Below are 24,271 nucleotides of genomic sequence, written 5' to 3' on the forward strand. Positions count from 1 at the left end.
TGCCTTCAAAGTAAAGTTGCACAATTTTAAGACAGGCTTCTAAAGTAAGGCTTGAAATGAAACTTGCTTATTCAGGCATGCATGCTACTAGCTGATCAAAAATGCAGAATCAAATTTAAAAACAATGAATACTTTGTTTGATTCTGAGCATATTATTAAGGTTGCAAGATCGCTTATCCCTTGTCCCATGCATGGTACAACTGAAACGCCAATTGTATTTGACTTAACAGAACTAATGTAAACACGCTGCAAGTCTTTGTATAAGTGGAAGCCTTAGGACTAATGTATAATTAATAACTGTTCTTGTGATACTATCAAAATAGAATCTCCAATACACCAGTGATTCCCAGCATGGGTGGTTATGGTCGCTGGGGGGGGGGGGGGGGGGGGAGTAAGCAGCACCCTAACTTGAGGCACAAGACCTGGCTGACCGTATCAACTTGTTGCCATCGCCAATATCTGATAGGCATTCCCAGTTTGTGTTAATTTTTTCATTTTAATTGAGCCCTATCAACAATGGATAAATATATATAGCTCTATCTCCGAGTCTGAAGGCAGTGAAGCCATGAATTCTAATCCTGCTAAGACACAGAATTAACAGAGAGTGCATCAATACAATGTTACATACCTGGAGAATAGTTTTTATTCCATTCCCGTCAGATCAGCGACGCCTCACGTCTTATTTGTAATACTGTACTGTCTAATCAAGCCATGAAACAATCAAGATTGCAGGAACACTTCCCTAAAAGGCTACTTATGATATTGTTCAGTTCCAGAAGATGAAAGAAGTATTTGAAAAGCATTGCACACTCCAGTCATTTGCCAAGAAAGCTAAAATTGACCTTGATAGTGGTTCTTATAACATTTCCAAAATGATGCCAAAGCACAGAAAATCTCATTCAATTGGTGAAAGATTAATAATGCCTGCTGTATCAGAAGTGCTCACCACTGTTCTCAAAATGGATACCAGTATTTTAAAATCAATTCCTCTGAGTAATAACTCTGTAACCCTTCATACTGATGAAAAGAGTGAAGCCATTGAGAATGAACTATGGGCACAGCACTACAAAAAACAGAATTTGGGATACAACTGGATGAGTCAATGGTGTGATACAATGAAGATTTACAGATAGCATATGTATGATTTATCAAAAATGGAAAAGTTTATAGAAACATTGAAAATCTACAGCACAATACAGGTCCCTCGGCCCACAAAGCATGTCCCTACCTTAGAACTACCTAGGCTTTACCCATAGCCCTCTATTTTTCTAAGCTCCATGTAGCCATCCAGGAGTCTCTTTAAAGACCCTATCGTTTCCGCCTCCGCCGGCAGCCCATTCCATGCACTTACCACTCCCTGCATAAAAACCTTACCCCGACATCTCCTTTGTACCTACTTCCAAGCACCTTAAAACTATGCCCTCGCATGCTAGCCATTTTATGAAGAGATTCTCTTCTGCAAAAAGTTAAAAACAAATATCAATGGAGAATCAATCTACAATGAACTCAAAATGTATTTGGAGGATAAAATTATTCCAATTAGGAACATGATTTCTTGTGTAACAGATGAAGCACCATGTATGACAGATCACCATGCTGGTTTAGTGGCATTTATGAAGAAAGAAATTCCAAGTCAGTTTGCAGTCCATTGTGTAATTCATCATCAACATCTCACAATCAAAAACCTTAGCCAGTGACTTTTTTCAAGCATGACTCTTGTAATATCTGCTATCAACAAAATTAAAGATCATCCATTAAATAGCAGAATATTTCACCAGTTACGCTAAGATAATGATGATAAGTTAGGACGCTTGCTTCTTCACAAAGAAGTGCATTGGCTGTTAAGAGGCTGCTGCTTAAAATGTTTCCTTGATCTTTTTGACACCATGGTTGAATTTTTGCTCAAAGTTAACAAGAGCTTTGGAAACAAGACTGAACTTCTACTTGGAGATGTGGCATACCTAACCAATCAAAATGAATATTCTACGTATGAACCTACAGGGTGAGAATTTCAATTTAATCCAGGCAAAAAGAGCAGTGTCCACTTTTATCAGAAAATTGGAAATATATACACAAAACATCAGGAGAAGAATGTCGTCTCAATTTCCCTACATGTAAAGTATGGCACTCTCTTTCACAGATGGCGATTTGCAAGAATACTGCTTACACCTGCAGTCACCGAAGGATTTTCAAAATCGATTCAAGGATTTAAATGACCTGGAAATTCTGGACTGGGTAATTAACTTTATTTCTTTGCAAGGTGGAAGAACAGGAAGAGACCTTGCAAGAAGAAATTATCGAAATTCAGAATGATGAAGAAGTAAAAATGCTTTTCAAAAATGTCAGCTTTTGTGGTATGTGGCTACTCTGTCAAATGAAGTTTCCTGGTCTTTAGAGAAGAGTCAAACTGCTCTTCATTGCATTTCCACCCTCCTATCTTGGTGAAAGAGACTTCAGTGCAGTGAACCACAATATCACAAAAAAACAGAAACCGCTTGGACATTGTTATGCCTGGGGACTTTAGGCCACAACTTCAACCAGATATTTCAATTTTTGCTAAAAGTCATCAAGCTCAAGGATCACATTGATATCGAAGCTGCTGTACAGCGCACAGGTACTGTGTAAGCTAGGTTAAAGACAAATAAAGATTTAAAGCAGAATAATTTTCTCAGTTAGCATATGATAGACATATTTTTACACCATGGGGGCACTAGAAAGTATACTGTGCCCAAGAGGGGCATTGGCAAGTATGAGGGTACTTCAGGGGGGCGTTGGCAAGGGGGCTTGGGATTAAACAAGGTTGGGAAACACTGCTATACACCAAATCAAATGTTAGCACAATGTAAAACAGCTTGGGAGAAATCTTTCAAGTTTACTAGCATAGAACGGTTCAGTGGTTAGATTAGATTAGATTATGAGGACACTCAGTCCTTGTTTATTGTCATTTAGAAATGCATGCATTAAAAAAATGATACAACGTTCCTCCAAAATAATATCACAAGAAACACAGGACAAACCGAGACTAAAACTGACAAAACCACGTAATTATAACATATAGTTACAACAGTGCAAAGCAATACCATAATTTGATAAAGAGCAGACCATGGGAACGGTAAAAAAAAAGTCTCAAAGTCCCGATAGCCTCATCATCTCACACAGACGGGAGAAGGGAGAAACTCTCCCTGCCATGAACCTCCAAGCGCCGCAAACTTGCTGATGCAGCACCACTGGAAGCACCCGACCGCAGCGGACCCTGAGTCTGCCCGAAAACTTCGAGCCTCCGACACCGAGCACCATCCTCTGCCGAGCGCTTTGACCCTGCCCCGGCCGCCGAGCAACAGGCAAAGCCAAGGACTCAGGGCCTTCCCCTCCGGAGATTTCGGACCACACAGTTGCAGCAGCAGCAAAGCAGGCATTTCAGAAGTTTCACCAGATGTTCCTCTGTGCTCTCACTTCTGTCTCCATCAAATCAGGATTGTGCATGGCACCTTAAGGCAACATACTGAGTATAATACAAGTTTTTTTTAAAAGAGAAAGCCTGAATGGCACAATGTCTTAAGCACTGACTGCCCCACTAGCTTAGCATAACTGTACAGTCAATTGAGGTGATTTTAATTGTAAATTTAGGGAGCATTAGATCCAGACAGTTTAGTGACATGTAGCCAAGTACAGTAAAACCACCCAAAGTTCAGAACTATACAGTGGACTGCAATGCTGTTTGTGAATTTTGGCTGAGAAAGATCAGAGCTACCAAGTATATTTCAAACTCACATAACCTAACCAACAAAGGTCCAAGTTGAGTTTATTGCCAAATGCACTAGTACACATATGCACAAGTGCAACCTAAAACTTACTTGCAGCAGCAAAGAACATTGTTTTTTTTTTGTCTATCCTGATTATGATGCGAAGTTTTTACAATAAAACACATTAAAGACTTTAAATAATGGTTCATGGCAGTTCCATGCACAGCACAGTCTTACTTTCCAAGATGGAATATGATGTTTAAATCAAACTCTCAACTGAAAAAGGACACCAGCACACAAGAAGACTACATATATATAGAAATTTAATTATTCATGGTACATGAGCATCACTGGCTACTCCCAGATTTAGCTACTTGCTGGCCATTTCAGAGGGAAATTCAAGAGCAAGAATATTATTGCATATCTGGAATTACATAAATCAGACTAGGCAAGGGTGGAAAATTTTAAACCACAAGACACAAGCGCAGAATTGGGCCATTTTGACCCATCAAGTCTGTCTTGCCATTCCATCATAGCTGATTTATTTTCCCTATTTTTCCTTTAAATATACTCAATAACTTGGCTTCTACAACCATCTGTGTAAATTAATTCCACAGATTCACCACGCTCGGGCTAAAGAAATTCATCCATACCTCTATTCTAAGAGGACATCCTTCTATTCTGAGGTTGCGTCCTATGGTCCTAAAGTCTCTACAGGAAACATCCTCTCCACATCCACTCTGGGTCTTTTAACATTTGGTAGGTTTCAATGAGACTCATACCCCTCATTCTTCCAAACTACAGCAAGTACAGGACCTAGAGCCATCAAACTTTTCCTGGAGTCATTCTCATAAACCTCCCCTGGATCCTTTCCTATGCCAGCACAACCTTTCTTGTACATAGATCCCAAAACTGCTCACAATACTCTAAATGCAGCCAAAGGATCCCTTAATAAAGCTTCATCATTATACTCACTCTTCCTTCAGTTAGTCCTGGCGAAGGGTCTCGGCCTGAAACGTCGACTGTATCTCTTCCTACAGATGCTGCCTGGCCTGCTGCGTTCACCAGCAACTTTGATGTGTGTTGTTCATCATTATATCCTTGCTTTCATAGCCTAGTCCTCAGGAGACCAAGTTATTGGATATATTTAAAGCAGAGGCTGATAGGTTCTTGATTATTAAAGATGTTAGAGGTTACGGGGAGAAGGCAGAAGAATGGAGTTGAGGGGAAAATAAATCAGCCACCATTGAAGGGCAGAACAGACTTGATAGGCTGAATGACCTAATTCTCCTCTCATGTCTAATAGTCTTAAAAATTTGAAAACGCTTTTGCTGTCCTCTTCTATATGGTTTGCTAGCTCCATTTCTCTCTTAATTTCTGTTTTTTTAAGAACTTCTCAATCTTTTAGCTTCCCACTAATTTTTGCGATATTGCAGGCCCTCTCTTTTGATTTTATGCTATCTCTGACTTTCCTTGTTAACCACAGTTGCCTCATCCACCCTTCAAATGCTGCTTCTTCTTTGGGATGAACCAATCCTGCATCTTCTGAATTATTCCCAGAAACTCCAGCCATTGCTGCTCTACTGTTGTCCCTGCTAATGTCCCCTTCTAATAAACTTTGACCTACTCCTTTCAGATCAGAATCAGGTTTATTATCACCGGCATGTGTCATGAAATTTGTTAACTTAGCAGCAGCAGTTCAATGCAATACATAATACAGAAGGGAAAAAATAATAAATAAATTACAGTATACGTAAATTGAATAGATTAAAAATCGTGCAAAAAACAGAAATTATATATATTAAAAAAGTGAGGTAATGTTCAAGGGTTCAATGTCCATTTAGGAATCAGATGGCAGAGGGGAAGAAGCTGTTCCTGAATCGCTGAGTGTGTGCCTTCAGGCTTCTGTACCTCTTACCTGATGGTAACAGTGAGACAAAGGCATGCCCTGGGTGCTGGAGGTCCTTAATAATTCTGAGAGCGATGCCTTTCTGAGACACCACTCCTTGAAGATGTCCTGGGTACTTTGCAGGCTAGTCCCAAGATGGAGCCGACTAAATTTACAACCATCCGCAGCTTCTTTCGGTCCTGTGCAGCAGCACACCCCTCCCCCCCAATACCAGACAGTGATGTCAGAATGTTAGAATGTTTTCGAGTGTATTTGTTGACATACCAAATCTCTTCAAACTCCTAATGAAGTATAGTCACTGTCTTGCCTTCTTTATACCTACATCGATATGTTGGGACCAGGTTAGGTCCTCAGAGATCTTGACACCCAGGAACTTGAAACTGCTCACACTCTCCACTTATGATCCCTCTATGAGGACTGGTATGTGTTCCTTCATCTTACCCTTCCTGAAGTCCAGAATCAGCTCTTTTGTCTTACTGACATTCAGTGCCAGGTTGTTGCTGTGACACCACTCCACTAGTTGGCATATCTCACCACCATCTGAGATTCTACCAACAATGGTTGTATCATCAGCAAATTTATAGATGATATTTGAGCTACGCTTAGCCACACAGTCATGCGTATACAGTAGAGTAGTGGGCTGAGCACACACCCCTGAGGTGCACCAATGTTGATCATCAGCAAGGAGAGGTTATCACCAATCTGCACAGACTGTGGTCTTCCAGTTAGGAAGTCGAGGATCCAATTACAGAAGGAGGTACAGGGGCCCAGGTTCTATAACTTCTCAATCAGAATTATGGGAATGATGGTATTAAATGCTGAACTATAGTAGATGAACAGCATCCTGAAATAGGTGTTTGTGTTGTCCAGGTGGTCTAAGGCCATGTGGAGAGCCATTGAGATTGCATCTGCCATTGACCTATTGTGGCAATAGGCAAATTGCAATGGGTCCAGGTCCTTGCTGAGGCAAGAGTTTAGTCTAGTCATGACCAACCTCTCAAAGCATTTCATCACTGTAGACGTGAGTGCTACTGGGCAATAGTCATTAAGGCAACTTACATTATTCTTCTTAGGCACTGGTATAATTGTTGCTTTTTTGAAGCAACTGGGAACTTCAGCCCGCAGCAGTGAGAGGTTGAAAATGTCCTCGAATACTCCCGCCGGTTGGTTGGCATAGGTTTTCAAAATCTTACCAGGTATTCCAACTGGACCTTCCGTCTTGCAAGGGTTCACTCTCTTTAAAGACAGCCTAGCATCGGCTTCTGAGACAGAGATCACAGGATCATCAACTGCAGCAGGGATCGTCACAGTTGTAGTTATATTCTCCCTTTCAAAGTGGGTATAGAAGGCGTTGAGTTCATTTGGTAGTTAACTTTGTTAACTTCTCTGTAGTTAACTTTACTATAATACCAATAACATCCCATTTTATCTACTCTCTCTCCAACTGCAGGGTGAATTATATCATAATATGATCACTGCCTATGTGTTTCTTTACATTAAATTCTCTAATCAAATCTGGTTCATTACACAACACCCAATCTAGAATTGCCTTTTCCCAAGTGTGGTCAACCATAATCTGCTCTAAAAGCCATCCCATAGGTATTCTATAAATTCCTTCTCTCAGGATCCAGTACCCACATGATTTTCCCAATCTACCTGTATATTGAAATCCCTCATAACCATCATAACATTGCTCTTTTTGTTTTTACAAGCCTTTTCTAGCTTCCACTGTAATTTGTATGCCACACCCTGGCTATTGTTCTGAGGCCTTTATGTAACTCACAACATGGTTTTTTTTTAACCCTTCCAGCTTCTCCCCAACTCTACCCACAAGATTTCTACATCTTTTAATCTTATGTCACTTCTTCCTAAAGATTTTATTTCATTTTTTAACAAAACCACCCAACCGCCTCTACCTATCTACATGTCCTTTCAATACAACGTGTATCCTTGGATGTTATTTTGACATTTTTTTTTACCTTAGTCCTGAGAAAAGGTTGAGATATACCGCAGGCTCATTTCTGCACAAATGACACTGGACATTAATGTTTAATAGTTGGTTTGTCTTCACATTTATTTATTTAGAAAAATAGCACAGGACAGGCCTTTTGGGCCCAACAAACTGCAGCCCCCCCCCCCCAGCAACCCACTGGGGGGGGGGGGTGTACAATGACCAACATCTTCAATTATTGCATGGATCCACAACCTCCGCTTTTGTTTTCAAGTATTTCCACCCGAGGATAAAATCCACAGGTTTCCATGCATACCTGACAAGTGTAATTGCTTTCTCAGTCGTAAAATATTTCTTATTCCATTACATATACACCTCATGTACATTACAAACTTGACAATATCCAATACAATCAATCCCGCCTCATCTCAGCCCTCCCGCAACCCTAGCAATGTGGAGTTGTATCACCTAAAACATAGACAATGTGGAGCTGTATCACCTAAAACATAGACAATGTGGAGCTGTATCACCTAAAACATAGACAATGTGGAACCGTATCACCTAAAACATAGACAATGTGGAGTTGTATCACCTAAAACATAGACAATGTGGAGCTGCATCACCTAAAACATAGACAATGTGGAACTGTATCACCTAAAACATAGACAATGTGGAACCGTATCACCTAAAACATAGACAATGTGGAGTTGTATCACCTAAAACATAGACAATGTGGAGTTGTATCACCTAAAACATAGACAATGCGGAACCGTATCACCTAAAACATAGACAATGTGGACAATGTGAAACATAGAAGACTATAGCACAGGAACAGGCCATTTGGCCCAGTGTTGTGCCAAACCAGCTGAAAAGCAAATCAAAAACACCCAAACACTCTCTCTCCTACCTACACCATTAGACTTCTAATTTCAGAACTCCATTTTTCTGAAGAATTGTTTCACACAATAAACCCAGTAGTTTCAAAATTTTGTAGAACTATCTACTTGATGCATTATATTAATTCTCTAAATCAGCAGTCAACACTATCAATGTAGAATATCTGCAAAATATATTTTACTGGGTAAGTCTGTTGCTGAGAATTCAATAAATGATAAATAAAATCTCCCTTATACTAAATGAAGCTGCTGTTTTTCTAAATTGAATTGTCTCTAAAAAGCAAACTATTTTCAAATCAAAGAAATCATTACTAATTTTAAAACCAAAAACAAACATTTGTTACTAGTGACTTTTTTCTACAAAGCCCAAATATGGATCTCAGCCTTTCACCTTAATTTCCCCAATGTGACATCACAATGAGAACAATGCTACAAAATACCTTCAATTTTCAACTATTTAACCACAGAAACAGGCAACATAAATACTATTCTACAGGTTTTGCCAGCTGTTTGATCAAGTTCAAAATCATCACTATTAATGCTTAAACACAAATCTCACTTCAAAATTCAATTTAAAGCCAAAGTTATGGTTAACCGGGTTTCTGATACCTATGACTTACTTTAGAGATCTCCAGATAAAACCAATAAGAAATTCTCATATGCAAGAGCTTCTCCTGGTCACTGATACATGCTTACTCTGCAGGATTGCATCCCAATTCCCAAAACCAGAATCAAGAAACAGGTTGGCATAATCTCCACAATCAGGTTGGCGTAATCAGCATAATCAACTATAACCATAAATTTTCTCTCAAGAGACTGGAACAATAACTGCATAAGCAATCTCAGAAAATGCTGCAGGAATCAAATTACAGATTGTAATAGTTTGACCAGCTTTCCCCCATAAAAAAAATCCAGCAATGTAAAGAGTAAGGTCAAATATTTTCTAATTTATGGTAAATAATCCAGACCTCCATTATCCAAATCTGCCTTAAAAAATTGATGACATTTCCAGCAGATCATTGCAGATTGGTTAAATATCATTCAAAACCACACTTTCAATTTAAATCAATTTCTATTACCTCCGGCTCGATACTTTCAAGATAGTTGCCAGAAAACTTACATTTTAGATGGTAATGATTAAGATCCCAAATATACTTTTCCTGCACCGTTCTCGTGATTTACAACCCAGTAACTTCATGATTCAATTGTTCAAAGTTATTTCTATAGAATACAGAATTTAATTTGCAGGTTGAGTCAGTGGCAAGGAAGCCAAATGCAATATTAGCATTCATTTTGAGAGGACCTGAATACAATTGCAAGTACGTAATGCTGAGGGTTTATATGGCATTGGTCAGACTACACTTGGATTATAGAGAGTTGTTTTGGTCCCCTTATCTAAGAAAGGATGTGCTAGCATTGAAGAAATTCCAGTCCAGAAGAGGTTGACGAAGATGATCCTAGGAATGAAAAGTTTAACATATGAGGAGTTTTTGATGGCTCTATGCCTGTACTCACTGGAGTTCATCAGAATTAAGGGGATCTTATTGAAACCTATCGAATATTGAATTGGAAGGTCTGGATAGAGTGGATGTGGAGGCGCTGTTTCCTATAGTGGGGGTGTCTAGGACCATAGGGCAGCCTCGGAATACGTCCGTTTAGAACGGAGATGAGGAAAAATTTATTTAACCAGAGGGTGGTGAATCTGTGGAATTCTTTGCCCCAGACGGCTGTGGAGGCCAAGTCATTAGGTATATTTAAGGTGGAGATTGATAGGTTTTTGATTAATCAGGGCGTCATAGGTTACTGGGAAAGGGCAGGAGAATGGGGTTGAGAGGGATAATAAATCAAAACAGCCATGATGGAATACAGAGAAAACTCGACGGGCCGAACGGTCTAATTTGCTCCAAGGTCTTATGGTCTAATATGTGAGCTTTTTAACAAAATTCACAGGATTCACCAATTTAGATATCTGAAATGAATAATACACATCAGTTACTCAAAAAAGACTGCGTTATTAAAGTAAAATAATGAGCAGCTTCAAGCCTCAGAACAACAAGGTTTTACATAAAAATACCAGCCGGCCAGCCCTACCTTCGGATAAGTGTGCAGCGTATAGGTCATCTCACAGGACTTCTGACACGACGATGTATCTCCCAAAACAGCATCGAACGCGTCGGAAGCCAGCGACACATTACTGAAAGACAGAGCCAATATCGAGACCAAAGCAAAGCCGAAGACCGACCCGCAGCGACTAGTACCGCCCGCCGCCACCGCCATCTTCCGCCTGTTTGTTGTGATCCACAATCCCTTACCTCACCGCGCGTACCTCACTGCCATCGGTTTTACTACAACTTTCATCTTACATCTGATCCTACAGATTTACTGTACAAATTTACCGCAGTTAGGTTTGTGTTAGATGTAAATATTATGTTTTTTAAAAAAATACTTCCAGCTGCTGGCGCAAGGGTGGCTGGGACTTGTAGTTGCCAGCTGTTTGCGTAGTTGCCTGAAGGCAGGCCGCGGTAGGACACTGGCCGGAGTGGGCTTGTCGTGTCGTATTCCGTAACCAAGAACGGGAGTGCTTCGTCCTGTGCCCTGAGCTTGGGGTCATCCATGGATCGGTTCATAGTGCGGGGCTGCGCGGCGAGCCCGGCACAGCCCAAGGTTTACCGTCAGACTACTCTGGAGTCTTTGAAGGTAGAGAATTTCCCCATTGTGGAGGGGTTTCCGGAGTTCACTTGAAACTGTGGATTAAGGGCATTCGAGATGTTTTTGTTCTGTTTACTACCTGTTCTAATCACATTTCCCAGTAAACCTTTGCTCATTTCTAAAGACACAAAGCTATCAGTCCCATCAGTTCCAATCTCCCATTGTTTCGCTGAGGCCCTCCAAATCACTAACAATCCCTCTCTCTCCCCCCTCTGGAAGTCAAGATTGAACCCAGGTCACTGAAAGTGTGGGGCTGTACTCCCTGCAAAGAAGGCAAAGTAATTCATGGTCAGTCAAAAGTTTCCTTTTTGTTTTTGTTTTGGTTAAAATGACAATTTAGGAGGGTCTGTCGAGTTATAAGAGTTAATTATTGTTACAGAGTAATTACTTTTATACAGCATTCTAGAAGAAGAGTATAAGTGATCCAAATGTCTGGCATGGATGAAGATTGAAATTAGTAGTACTATGGAGAGGAGGAACAGTTATACGTGGGTGCAGACATTGGGAGAAGGAACATTGGCTATCCACAGTTAAAAGTGGCGTGGGAGAAAAGCAACAGGATTTTTCCTGAATGGAAGTGCTCCGGACAGACTCGAGAGGGTAGCACGGTAGCGCAGCGGTTAGCGCGCCGCTCTTGCAGCGCGGTGTGTTTCGGAGTTCCAATTCCAGTAAGGAATTCCAGGGTTGCCAGATTGAAATTTTAATTTAAAGCCAAACAATACTTTTTAAAAAGCCAGATAAAAGCCCACTATTTTCCCCATACTCACAACACAAGAAAAGCTCCAGATCCAGGTTATTACTATCCTCTTCACTGAAATCAGTGGAACATACGGCATAAACCTTGTCCGATGTGAAGTTTTTTTTTAGCATTTCTGGAGATGCAGTAAAGTCTTTGCAACATTTGCTTGAAAGCAATACTTCTGTCCTCATTCTCACAATACCATCAAGAAGATTCAGCTGCATTCTGTTTCTTGCCTTCCTTTTAACGGAGGATACAAGAGAAAATATCCTCTCAACTGCAGCATTGCCGACAGGGGTTATTAGACAAGTAAGGGCAAAGGTGGCGACCTCTTTAAATGCCTGATGCTGAAGTACACCAAGCCAAAACTCTTCAGTGTCTGTCGAGAGTCCATCTTTCTTAAATGGAGCTGCTTCTTTCCAATCCACAAAAGGCATTTTTCTCTATTCTTCTTCAATTGTGCTGACGTTGTTTCCTGCAAGGTGTATAAAGGGTAACTTGGAATACATGGGCCTTGAAGCTTGATTTAAAATTATCACATGGCTCAATTTTGATAAACTTGCAAATGTATCTCCCGCTGACGCAAGTCTACATGTAACTTGACTCAGAGCTTCTTCTAGCATAGACATACATCTTTCTTCGACATTTTTTATTTCTAGATGGGCCTCAGCACTCTTCTTCTGCTGTAGGAACTTATCACATGCTGTTAAGAATTTGATACAAAATCAACTTCATTAATATTTTTTTCTGTATTGGCATCATACAGTCTGATCTGAAGATTCTTCTGGTGTAAGAATATTTGTTGCTACATTTCATGAGGATCAGCTTTGGTTTGCTGAAAAAGGCTGTTCAGTCTTTCAAATTCCTGCACAACAGGTGTTGCAAACTCAAAGAACAAGTTTTTGTAGTCTGACAACATTTCCTTTAGGAGTCTTGCTTTGAATTTTGTATCAAACTTTCAGCAGAAGTGAAATAAGCCCTTAGCTCTTCCCAGTTCATCAAAATATTAAGCATGACCTTTCCACACACAAGCCACTGAGTAGACGCAGGCTTTTCAAGGGGGAGGGGGGCAGTTAGGGTTAGCTCAAATTCTGTAGCTGTGTTCATCACTCTAAACAATTCTTTGTATGCTTCCTGTCTTAATTCACTATGGCAAAACCAATTGGGTATTTCTGACAGTGAAAATCCAATACTTGATGGTAGCTTGGATACTGCATATTGAATGCACAGTGCCAGCGAATGACAGATACATTTGAGTTGCACACAGAAAGGAGACACATCTTTTAGTCTAGACCACACGGAGTTGTTGCACCCAACCATGTTTGATGCACCATCCGATGCAAAACCAATGCAATTTGCAAGACCCTGGCCACATCTTTTGATTTCCTTGTCAATCAAATTGAATATGTTTTTTCCTATAGCCTCTTGCACCGGAATTAAACCTAGAAATCCACTTACAATTTCCTTTGTCCTATCACTTAAAAATCGACAAATACGCAAGTGTTTTTGTGTTGAAGTGTCAGTAGATTCATCTACAAACAATATAATGATGGCATATTTCTTATTCCGAAAGTCATCAATGAGATCAGTTTTCAGTGCAGGCGAAATGATATTTTTGGTTAAGCATGCACATTTAGTTTTATGTAACTTTATGTGCTCCAGTGTGCTCCCATGCCCATGTGCTATCATGACTTCACTCAGGTGGTCAACTGTACGTATCGCACAATGGCAGGTCATGCTTACAGCAATTTGCAGCTCTGCTGCCTTAACCTTATCATTATCATGCCTAGGAGTCTTTGTTACATTAAGTTGTGTCTGGCCTTTTGATCGAGTCCTCCGCTTGTGTTTCTCCGATTTTTCATGATCTGAAAGGTTGCTAGCTCTTGGTACAATGGTGCTGTGGCACAATTTACAATAAGCTGCCTCCAATCCATCAGCAGCCTTTTGGACCCATACAAGTGTTTCGTCCCATTTGCTATTGTACTTACGATTGCTATCATAAGAAGCTTTCCATTTCTTTAACGACATGGTCATGGGTGTTGATAATAAATGATTTATGAAAACAGCCGAAGGCATCACAGTTTCACCACAAAATGTTATTATGTATAGAAAGTACACTTCACGTTCGATTTGTATGATTATAAATCACATCCGAAAACTTCGGAGCTCCAAGAGAAACTGCACTCGCCCGGGCGGGTTGGCACGTGATCGTGTTGCCGACTTGCTGGTTGGCCGCTTCTTGCCCAGACTCTTGGCAGAAATATTGCCAAATGTAACTGACCAAAAAACATTTTTCTGAAAGGAAAATGTTTTAGAAAAAGGATGTGTGTAATTTTTGTGCAGATAATCTTAGCATGTAGAAAAGCCCAAAAAAGTCAAATGATATTTCTGGTGCTAACCAGATTAGGAAGAAGCCAGCTTTCTGGAATTTGGCACCAAAAAAGCCAATCTGGTAACCCTGACTGTACCCACTCCTTGTGAAATGCATGGGTTTCCTCTCACAGTACAAAGGCATACCGCGTAGTTTAATTGTCTGTGATTAGTTAGGGATAATCAGGTTTGTCGGGGGTTGATGGGACATCATGGCCCAAAGGGCCAGAATGGCCTACTCCGTGCTGCATCGCTAAATAAACAAAACTAATAAAAATACATTTCTCAACAAAGGCGCCTTGGCCTAGTTTTTTTACTTGTTTTTTTTTAAATACCCAGGTCATTTCGTTAATTAAAAATCTCAATGTGTTATTCCAATTTTAAAAAACAAGAAAATTATTGTTTCCAAATGTAAAACAAAATGTGAATAAGGCTTATGGTAAAAGAGCAGTTCATAATTGTTTTCTTACACCAAGAACCAGCTAGGTCAGGCAGAAAGACACAACCTTTAATTATCTACTTAGAACTACAAAACTTGGACAGAGCAACCATTAAAATATTTATTGAGGTATGTACAGGCCCCTCTTACTGCAGCACATTTCCCATTCTGCTGATCCGTGGCACTGCTGACAACCAGCCCATCAAAGAACTACCCCCAAGCCCCTCTGAATGCTCTACACCCTCTCCATTGGTATGGAACGTTGCAGTAGCATCAACTCAGACCACTGAACCAGAACCAACCATCACTTATCACACCCTTCACAAGTCCCACCCCTGTGTTCACCTAACTTTCACGTTCCCATGGCTGTGCTCCCTTAGTATATTGCATTCTATTCGCATAGTAGTAAGCTAAGCTAATTCTGTTATGTTTAATGCCACATTAGTGGTGAGACAATGAACAATCACAAAGATTAACCCTTTATAGTACAAAAATATGAATTGGTGAAAAACAATTGAAATAATGTTAAAGTTGGAAATAAAACACAATTAAAAGTCTTTTAATGGAGCAAAAACTGGATGAAGTATTCCATTGTATGTGGGTTTGTGTTTTTTTTCATCTATGCTTGCATTTGTGCGATTTTTTTTATTTAATCCAAGGTATGGTTTCTGAGATGTTAAATACTTCTTTTGACTCTTACTGAAAATCTTAAACATGTTTTGTAGTAATACTTCAAGTACGATTTGAGTGAACATTAATGATTGTTTTAATTCTCTAAACAGAGAGTTGTGGTGATTGAAGATATTAAAAGATTGAAATCCATTCTGGAACTCCCTAATCAAACAAAGGAGAACTTAATTGAAGCATTGCTGGAACTAAAGAAGAAAATACCCTCTCAGGAAGTTCTCATCTCAACAAAAATAGGTAAAGATTGTACTGTATGGTTATTTGCAAGATGGTGCCACAAACTGACTAGAGGATGGAAACTTTTTAATTGACAAAAACAGAGTTGTTTTCAGGTGTGGTCTCCAGGCACATTGCACAAATAATTTAATATTATCCCCTCATAGCTCTACCCATTAATCAAAGTCTGATCAAACCACCAATACTGCATTAAGGAACTACCAGGCTGAAAATAACATTTGCAACTTGGTGCATATATTTGATAACACCAAGCTGAAAAGGTTGACTTCTCTTGAGTGAAAATTGTAAGGTTCAGGCAAAGTGGAAGGGAGTAAAGAGTGGCTAGCTGTGGTCTTTATTGAATGCAGGCAAAGAGGTGAAAATGGATGTATTTGAGTGCCTAGGTTTGAACCACAGTTTGAAATCTGGGCATGCTTTGAAAAGATTTAATGTTGCCAGAAAAAACTTAAAAATTGTGAAATTCATGTACAAACAAAAATCATTTGGGGAGTCTTCCTTGCATTGCCTAGGGTGTGAAACATATACCGGCAGGTTCCCAGTGTGAACTTGTCTGTGAACCAGAGCAGTGCTGAATTTTTACTGTATTTAACCACTAACTATATCATGCATAGAAATGCTTATACTATAAATCAGTTCTCTTTCTGCTTTTAAAAGAAGTTTATACCATGCATCTCAAACACGAGAAAATATGCAGATGCTAGAAATCCAAAGCAACACACACAAAATGCTGGAGGAACTCAGCAGGTCAGGCAGCATCTATGGAAAAGAGTAAACAGTTGAAATTTCAGGTTGAAATCCTTCATCTCAGCCAAAATGTCAGCTGTTTATTCTTTTCTGTAGATGCTACCCGTCCTGCTGAGTTCCTCCAGCATTTTGTGTGCGCTGCTGTCCTTAGTATCTTTTCAGTTAAATTCAAGTAAGTTTAAGGGGTTTTTAAAGTTGAAGCCTAGAGAACTACTTTTGTAGTTTTAGTTGTGAATTGTTGGACAAAATAAAAACATGCTTCTGCCTTAAAAATGTGGTTCGATGTGCTGGATAAAGTTGTGTGACAGAGATTGCCTTCCACAAGTAGTAGTATGTTTTTTTAAATTTAGTCTGCGATTGCACAAATCATTCTTATTGTATTCTGCTTTCAGACAAATATTCTTCCTATTTCTAGGACACACTGTAAATAGGATGCGGAAAAACTCAGACCCTGAAGTTGCTGAGCTTGCTAAAGTCATTTTTAAAACCTGGAGAGATTTTATAAAAGAAAATAAAAATAAGCCATCCATCGAGGTGCGATGTGATTCTAAGACTGAGAGTCTCAGGAGTAATGCTCGAAAAATGTTCACTGAAGTCTTGGAACTGGAGGTATTTTTTTTTAATGCTGATTTAAGTTTTTGATTTTAAAACTTATTTTCAAACAGAAACTGTATTGCAGCCTCCTGTCCATTATCTTAAAGGCAATCATGATGTGTAAGACTAATTCACTTATCCTTTTTAACACCTTTATTAAGAACTACCTTCAATGTGGATTGGCTTAAGGGAACACTCATAATTGGCAAGATTGTCTTCACCTTTCGGGCCAGATCCACGATATTATTAAAATAGAGAAGGTTCTTTCCAAACACTTGCCATAACTGGTAAGATGATCAGAGGTATTAAGTATATCCAGCTCCTCAACTCAGTACACTGAGCTCCACTTCTGGGCTCGTTGCTGGTCTGTCACTATAGCAGGAGGTTCCACACTTTCATTCCATATGCATGGTAGTTGGAAACACTAATTCACACAACGCTGTCAGCTAGCAGTTTTCTCTGGAACTGGAGGCTAAAGAGAGGCATAATCTAGGTCATTAGCTCGTATAAACTGAGTATATTGTTACTATCTGTAATAATTAATGTATTTTTTATGTATTTGTTATAGAAGGAACATCCGCTGATTGAAAACTTAGAACGAGAGGTTTTTCACCAGTGTTCCCGTTTGATCAACATTTCATATCGGAGGACAATACGAGCTCTAATCTTTACTTTAAAACACAAACCAGAAATCCGAGAGCAGGTTAAAACCTACAAGTTCCCAGTGAAGCAGCTTGTTGAAAATCACAAGAAATGTTGACTTTTTATTAAAGAAATTTATGTATATACATGAATTGTGAACTTCCAGAAGTACTTTGCCTTTTTAAACTGTCACCTAATTTTTCTTTGGATGCAATGGCAGAGTGAAGTGTATAAACACTGTTATTTAATACCTGGATTTGTACCAAGATGCCAGAGCATTCTTTTGATCTGATTTATGACTATTGGGAAAGTGACATTGCATTGATGATACAGTTGAGTATTTGAAAATCCAAAATGCGAAAACCTCTGAAATCCAAAATTTTTTTGAGTGTTGACAAGTTAATGAAAAATACTCCATAAAGTGGAAAATGAAGATCTGAAACGTGTATTTATAGAGTGGATTCATCGGCACCAGAAAGAACATAATAGTATGCTGATCATGAAACAAGCAAAGATCTATCATGAGGAACTGAAAATTGAGGATAATTTAATATTCAGCAGACTGGGTTGCAGGAATTTAAGAAAAGGCATAGCATTATATATTTAAAGATTTGTGGTGATAAAGTGTCTGCTGATCATGAAGCAGCAGAGAAATTCATTGATGAGTTTGCCAAGATTGTCGCCGATAAAAATCTAAAATGCTCAATGGCTGCATCTGTATTTATGTGTGATGAACAAGTGTAAGGCAAAAACTGCTTACTGGTAGCACATAATTCAGAATCAGAAATGATATTGGTGTCATGCTATCTCGTTACATATTCCAAAATACAGAAAAATCCTAAACCCTTGCAGCTCCAAGCATTTCGGACAAGGGGTATGCAACCTGTACTGTGTGTGTTTGATATTAAATGCATTTCAATTTAGTCGATTAGCAAAGAACAAAAATATTAATGTATCGAAAAATCCTGTTTAAGAATTGGGCAAAACATAATTAATACACAGTATAATTGAATAGCATTGCCTGGATAAAATATCTCAAATGGTTAATAATAATGTAACATTTAGCTTCTCCTATGAGAAGCTATTGGAGCTGGTGATAATTAGTTGGGTAGAATAAACTATTTGTACAAATCATCATGTTTTTCTCTATCAAGGTAGTTTGATCCATTTAACTTCGTTCTGTTCCGTCTTATAATAAGGGACACATAGCATGTATAAGACGTGACAAGAATACACATAGATGTAGCTGTCCTGTGCTGGCACCAGTGGGATCAGCAGTTGGTCTGCCACCTGTCTTGAGAGAGAGATAAGGAAAACAATGGAGCAGCATTTGGAGATGTTAATGAAGGGGAAGGAAGCTGTCAAGATCGGCTCCCCCTTTGAACCCTGAACTGTTTGAACTGATGGACAGGCGATACCCCAGCAGGGGGATAAAAAGGGACAGGTTCGCTAAGGCAGGACACACACACGACACCCGAGGTAACAAGACCCTGGAAGCGATGCGTCTCTCACAAGTCGGTGGGAAGTACCGGGCCATAGACGCACAGGGTGGAAAGGCACGATCGGTGGGAACCTGGTGTGTGTCCACCCTTGCCTGGGTGCCAGGTTCACCGCAGGGAAACAATCGTATCTGGAAACGGAGGGGTCACGGTCAGTGACCTCAGATGACATCACAAAGGACTCGCCCGAAAGCTGACTGCGAAGGTCTGTGTGGAAGCCTTGAATATTCATTCGTTTTGCTCTCTCTCTCCTTCCCCCCACACTGTCCATCTCCCACGGCAGCGATTACAGCGAACTGAACTGAACTAATTTGAACTGAACTTTGCATCACTTTGAAACTGGTCATTTACCCCTAGACAACGATAGAGCTTGATTGATCCTGTTATCTTAATTCTGTGTACATGTATGTTTATCATTGCTGAACTGTTGCATTCATTATCCTTTTGATTAGAGTACTGTATTGCTTGTTTCCTTAATAAAACTTTCTTAGTTCTAGTAATCCAGACTCCAACTGAGTGATCCATTTCTGCTGGTTTGGCAACCCAGTTACGGGGTACGTAACAGACAGCAGTAAAATGCAGTTACAAAAGAAATATAGTTCAAGTCCCTGAGTTCATGAATGTTGCAGCAGTCTGCAGTTGCATACAATACATACCACATGAACACTAGAGGCCAGCACAGACTCCAGCATGTAGGCCACATCTCAACGTGTCCGGCCCTCCAGTGGAGCATGCCAACTCTGACACCTCTCTACTGGGTGGTTGCAAGCAGGTGATGCCACAGTTTAAGGCCCAGTTCTCACTATGGCACAAGCCACGCAATTCTCCCACTGTTCACCAATGAATCGGACTTGCAGTATTCCACATTAACAATGTCCAGCAGGGTCTTGCAATCACAAGAAAAGAGACTAAGACAACCTCTCGCATTGAGACTGCACACCACCTTTGTGTACCCACTCCAACATCTCTCTGACACAGGTAGCAATGTGATCTGCACCAAGTCAAGCTCCATTGATTTCTTGCTAATGAGCAACTTGCTGATGGGGTAGACCTGCAGTACTTTAAGTTCTTAATGTCTAGCTGGGTCTTATGATTGTAAAAAATACATTTAAAAAAGACAATACCAGCTTTGGCTAGCCCTGTAGAAGCCACTGTGTACGAGCATGCAGCCATCTTTCCAGAAGCATATCTTGCCTCCACTTTATCTATCTTGCTGCCAACTTCAGTGATCTCTAGATCTGTACACAAAGTCCATCCGTTCCACAGTATTCTCTAAGACTCCCGCCCCCCCCCAACTTGTGTGTCATTCCAAAATTCTAGCTGCTATTGTTTTGCCCATCTTAACAACTGATTAGTATCATCCTCTAGCCTATGACTATCTGCCACACTATAAATAACACCAGTTTTAATGTCATCTGCAGACTTAGGATTCATGCCTCCTATAAAACACAGTGAGAAGATTTGAGAAGTCATGTTACAGTTGTACAAAACATTGTTTAGACAGTTCTGGTCACAACACTAAAGGAAGGATATGATTAAACTCAAGAGGATGCAGAAAAGATTCAGAAAGCAGTTACTTGGAATGGAGGGCTTGAGTTATAAGGAACAATTGGGTAGACTGGGACTGTTTTCCTTGGAGCAAAGGAAGCCGATGGATTTTGGTGTTTTAATCCAAGGTTCTTTTAGAAGTCAGGAAAGAGGCATAAGACTTGTTGCTTCACAATTAAAGGTTGATGGAACAACGGAAACAGGAGCAGAAGGCTTACAGACAAGAGACTAGGAAGATTAAGATGGCACTACTTTGTGTTCAGCTACTTTATACCCACAGAAATAAGAAAAATTCCATTCTAATCTATAGTTAAAATTAACCAGTTAGAAAGCACTTAGTCAATACTGTAGTAAAAATTAACCAATGAGAAAAACATTGATTCACTTCATGTAGTATGAAGAAGCTCCAGAATTATACTTTGTATAGCCACTAGAGGCACATTACAATGTTATGCATACTATACCTACCAGGAATCACAGTAACCAGATACTTGTATATAAGTAATTCAAAGGTTCATTTATTGTCAAAGTATGTACCTATATACAACTCTGAGATTCATCTTCTCCAGAGAGCCGCAAAACAAAGAAAATCATGAAACATCAAACCCACCTCCCTGCCCCCCCACACAATAAAGAACAACATCCTGATCATCAACCCCCAAACCCACCTCCTGAACAAAACAGAATTATAGAATAAACACAGATCATCGTTGAACTGCAAAGAAAATGACAAATAGTTGGATCCAACAATTCTTCCCCTCTCCATGTTTGATTCTAAATCACACACTTAGAATTTTTACAACTGAAAATTCAGAGGCAGAAAATCTTGTGGTATCTACATTACGTATAAAATAACTCTGGACAAATTTTTCTGAAGTATTGCTTCCTCAAATGTTTGTTTTGATAGATTGTTTGAAGCTGAACAAATATAATTTCAGTCTACTTGTATCATATAGGAATTTGGAGAAACAAGAAATTAACTTTTATTGAATATAATTAGTTTAATTGCATAACAGTGCTGATGCATTGCAATAGTCCAACTAAGTTAAAAATGTTTTGTTGATGATTTTGTTTACACTCAGTATCAGAGGCTTCTAGGTTAAGTGTTCCAACAATAATCAGCCAACATTGATGGATTCCAGTTGCCCTGATATCATTTCTCCATGAACACAATGTCCTGGTGAAACCTTTCACCATGCTCGTCACTGAAATGCAGAAAACTAATCTTTTGTGACATGTTGTACTTCATGGTTTTCTATGCTGGAAGCATGTTGTCAACCAGCTGCGCATAGTTTGGTGCTCTGTAGTTGCCAAGAAAATTTTCAACAAAATCCTTGAATGCCTTTCATGTGATTTTCTCCGGTCCCACTGGAAGTTCTTCGAATTGCCAGTCATTGATGACTTCTGGACCAACAAAAATGCCTTTTCCTTAATCTTGGCATCAATTATTCTGACGAATTATGAATTGAGATAACATGTAGGTGATTTCAAACAAAATGGTGCGTGATAGGGAAATTTCATGTTGGTTTCCATGATCTGCATCCCAAAATCCATAAGGTACATCCAAAAGTATTCAGGAAGCAAAACCTTTGTTGTCTAGTATAATCAATATCAAAGGATATATATTCCTCAAAGTATTCATAAAATTATGTAAATTATAAGATTAGGCAGATTAGTAGACATACCTGCACAAGTTTGAACTATTCTATTAATGATTGCTTTTAAACAAATAAAAAATGTAGATTATGATGAGGCAGGCAAGGACATGGCAGACCAATTGAATAATTACTTTGGTTCTGTCTTCACTAAGGAGGACATAAATAATCTTCCGGAAATAGTAGGGGACAGAGGGTCCAGTGAGATGGAGGAACTGAGCGAAATACATGTTAGTAGGGAAGTGGTGTTAGGTAAATTGAAGGGATTGAAGGCAGATAAATCCCCAGGGCCAGATGGTCTGCATCCCAGAGTGCTTAAGGAAGTAGCCCAAGAAATAGTGGATGCATTAGTGATAATTTTTCAAAACTCGTTAGATTCTGGACTAGTTCCTGAGGATTGGAGGGTGGCTAATGTAACCCCACTTTTTAAAAAAGGAGGGAGAGAGAAACCAGGGAATTATAGACCGGTTAGCCTAACATCGGTGGTGGGGAAACTGCTGGAGTCAGTTATCAAGATGTGATAACAGCACATTTGGAAAGCAGTGAAATCATCGGACAAAGTCAGCATGGATTTGTGAAAGGAAAATCATGTCTGACGAATCTCATAGAATTTTTTGAGGATGTAACTAGTAGAGTGGATAGGGGAGAGCCAGTGGATGTGGTATATTTGGATTTTCAAAAGGCTTTTGACAAGGTCCCACACAGGAGATTAGTGTGCAAACTTAAAGCACACGGTATTGGGGGTAAGGTATTGATGTGGATAGAGAATTGGTTAGCAGACAGGAAGCAAAGAGTGGGAATAAACGGGACCTTTTCAGAATGGCAGGCGGTGACTAGTGGGGTACCACAAGGCTCAGTGCTGGGACCCCAGTTGTTTACAATATATATTAATGACTTAGATGAGGGAATTAAACATAGCATCTCCAAGTTTGCGGATAACACGAAGCTGGGTGGCAGTGTTAGCTGTGAGGAGGATGCTAAGAGGATGCAGAGTGACTTGGATAGGTTGGGTGAGTGGGCAAATTCATGGCAGATGCAATTTAATGTGGATAAATGTGAAGTTATCCACTTTGGTGGCAAAAATAGGAAAACAGATTATTATCTGAATGGTGGCCGATTAGGAAAAGGGGAGGTGCAACGAGACCTGGGTGTCATTATACACCAGTCATTGAAAGTGGGCATGCAGGTACAGCAGGCAGTGAAAAAAGCAAATGGTATGCTGGCATTTATAGCGAGAGGATTCGAGTACAGGACCAGGGAGGTACTACTGCAGTTGTACAAGGCCTTGGTGAGACCACACCTGGAGTATTGTGTGCAGTTTTGGTCCCCTAATCTGAGGAAAGACATCCTTGCCATAGAGGGAGTACAAAGAAGGTTCACCAGATTGATTCCTGGGATGGCAGGACTTCCATATGAAGAAAGACTGGATGAACTGGGCTTGTACTCATTGGAATTTAGAAGATTGAGGGGGGATCTGATTGAAACGTATGAAATCCTAAAGGGATTGGACAGGCTAGATGCAGGAAGATTGCTCCCGATGTTGGGGAAGTCCAGAACGAGGGGTCACAGTTTGAGGATAAAGGGGAAGCCTTTTAGGACCGAGATTAGGAAAAACTTCTTCACACAGAGAGTGGTGAATCTGTGGAATTCTCTGCCACAGGAAACAGTTGAGGCCAGTTCATTGGCTATATTTAAGAGGGAGTTAGATATGGCCCTTGTGGCTACGGGGATCAGGGGGTATGGAGGGAAGGCTGGGGCAGTGTTCTGAGTTGGATGATCAGCCATGATCATAATAAATGGCGGTGCAGGCTCGAAGGGCCGAATGGCCTACTCCTGCACCTATTTTCTATGTTTCTATGTTTCTATGAATAATATGACTTATAATGTTGAGTCACCCCAGGTGGAGACC

General features: G+C 39.9%; 2 protein-coding genes across 2 annotated transcripts in view; one reads left to right on the top strand and one right to left on the bottom strand.

Moving 5' to 3' along the window:
- Positions 1-10,806, bottom strand: part of tmem59 (transmembrane protein 59) — a 41,532-nt gene extending 30,726 nt beyond the window's left edge. Inside the window, exon 1 of the mRNA XM_072274083.1 lies at positions 10,591-10,806. Coding sequence (XP_072130184.1) covers positions 10,591-10,776 — 186 coding nt within the window. The 5' untranslated portion in view covers positions 10,777-10,806. The remainder of the gene's footprint in view (positions 1-10,590) is intronic.
- A 187-nt stretch (positions 10,807-10,993) lies between these two features.
- On the top strand, positions 10,994-19,649 carry tceanc2 (transcription elongation factor A (SII) N-terminal and central domain containing 2). The gene is made up of 4 exons (XM_072274084.1): positions 10,994-11,196; positions 15,539-15,680; positions 16,840-17,033; positions 17,587-19,649. Exons 1-4 carry the CDS (start codon positions 11,113-11,115, stop codon positions 17,776-17,778), a joined length of 612 nt encoding a protein of 203 aa, XP_072130185.1. The 5' UTR covers positions 10,994-11,112; the 3' UTR covers positions 17,779-19,649.
- Positions 19,650-24,271: the final 4,622 nt, after the last annotated feature.

The sequence above is a fragment of the Mobula birostris genome, chromosome 12, assembly GCF_030028105.1.
Source record: "Mobula birostris isolate sMobBir1 chromosome 12, sMobBir1.hap1, whole genome shotgun sequence".
In the NCBI taxonomy this organism is placed as follows: Eukaryota; Metazoa; Chordata; class Chondrichthyes; order Myliobatiformes; family Myliobatidae; genus Mobula; species Mobula birostris.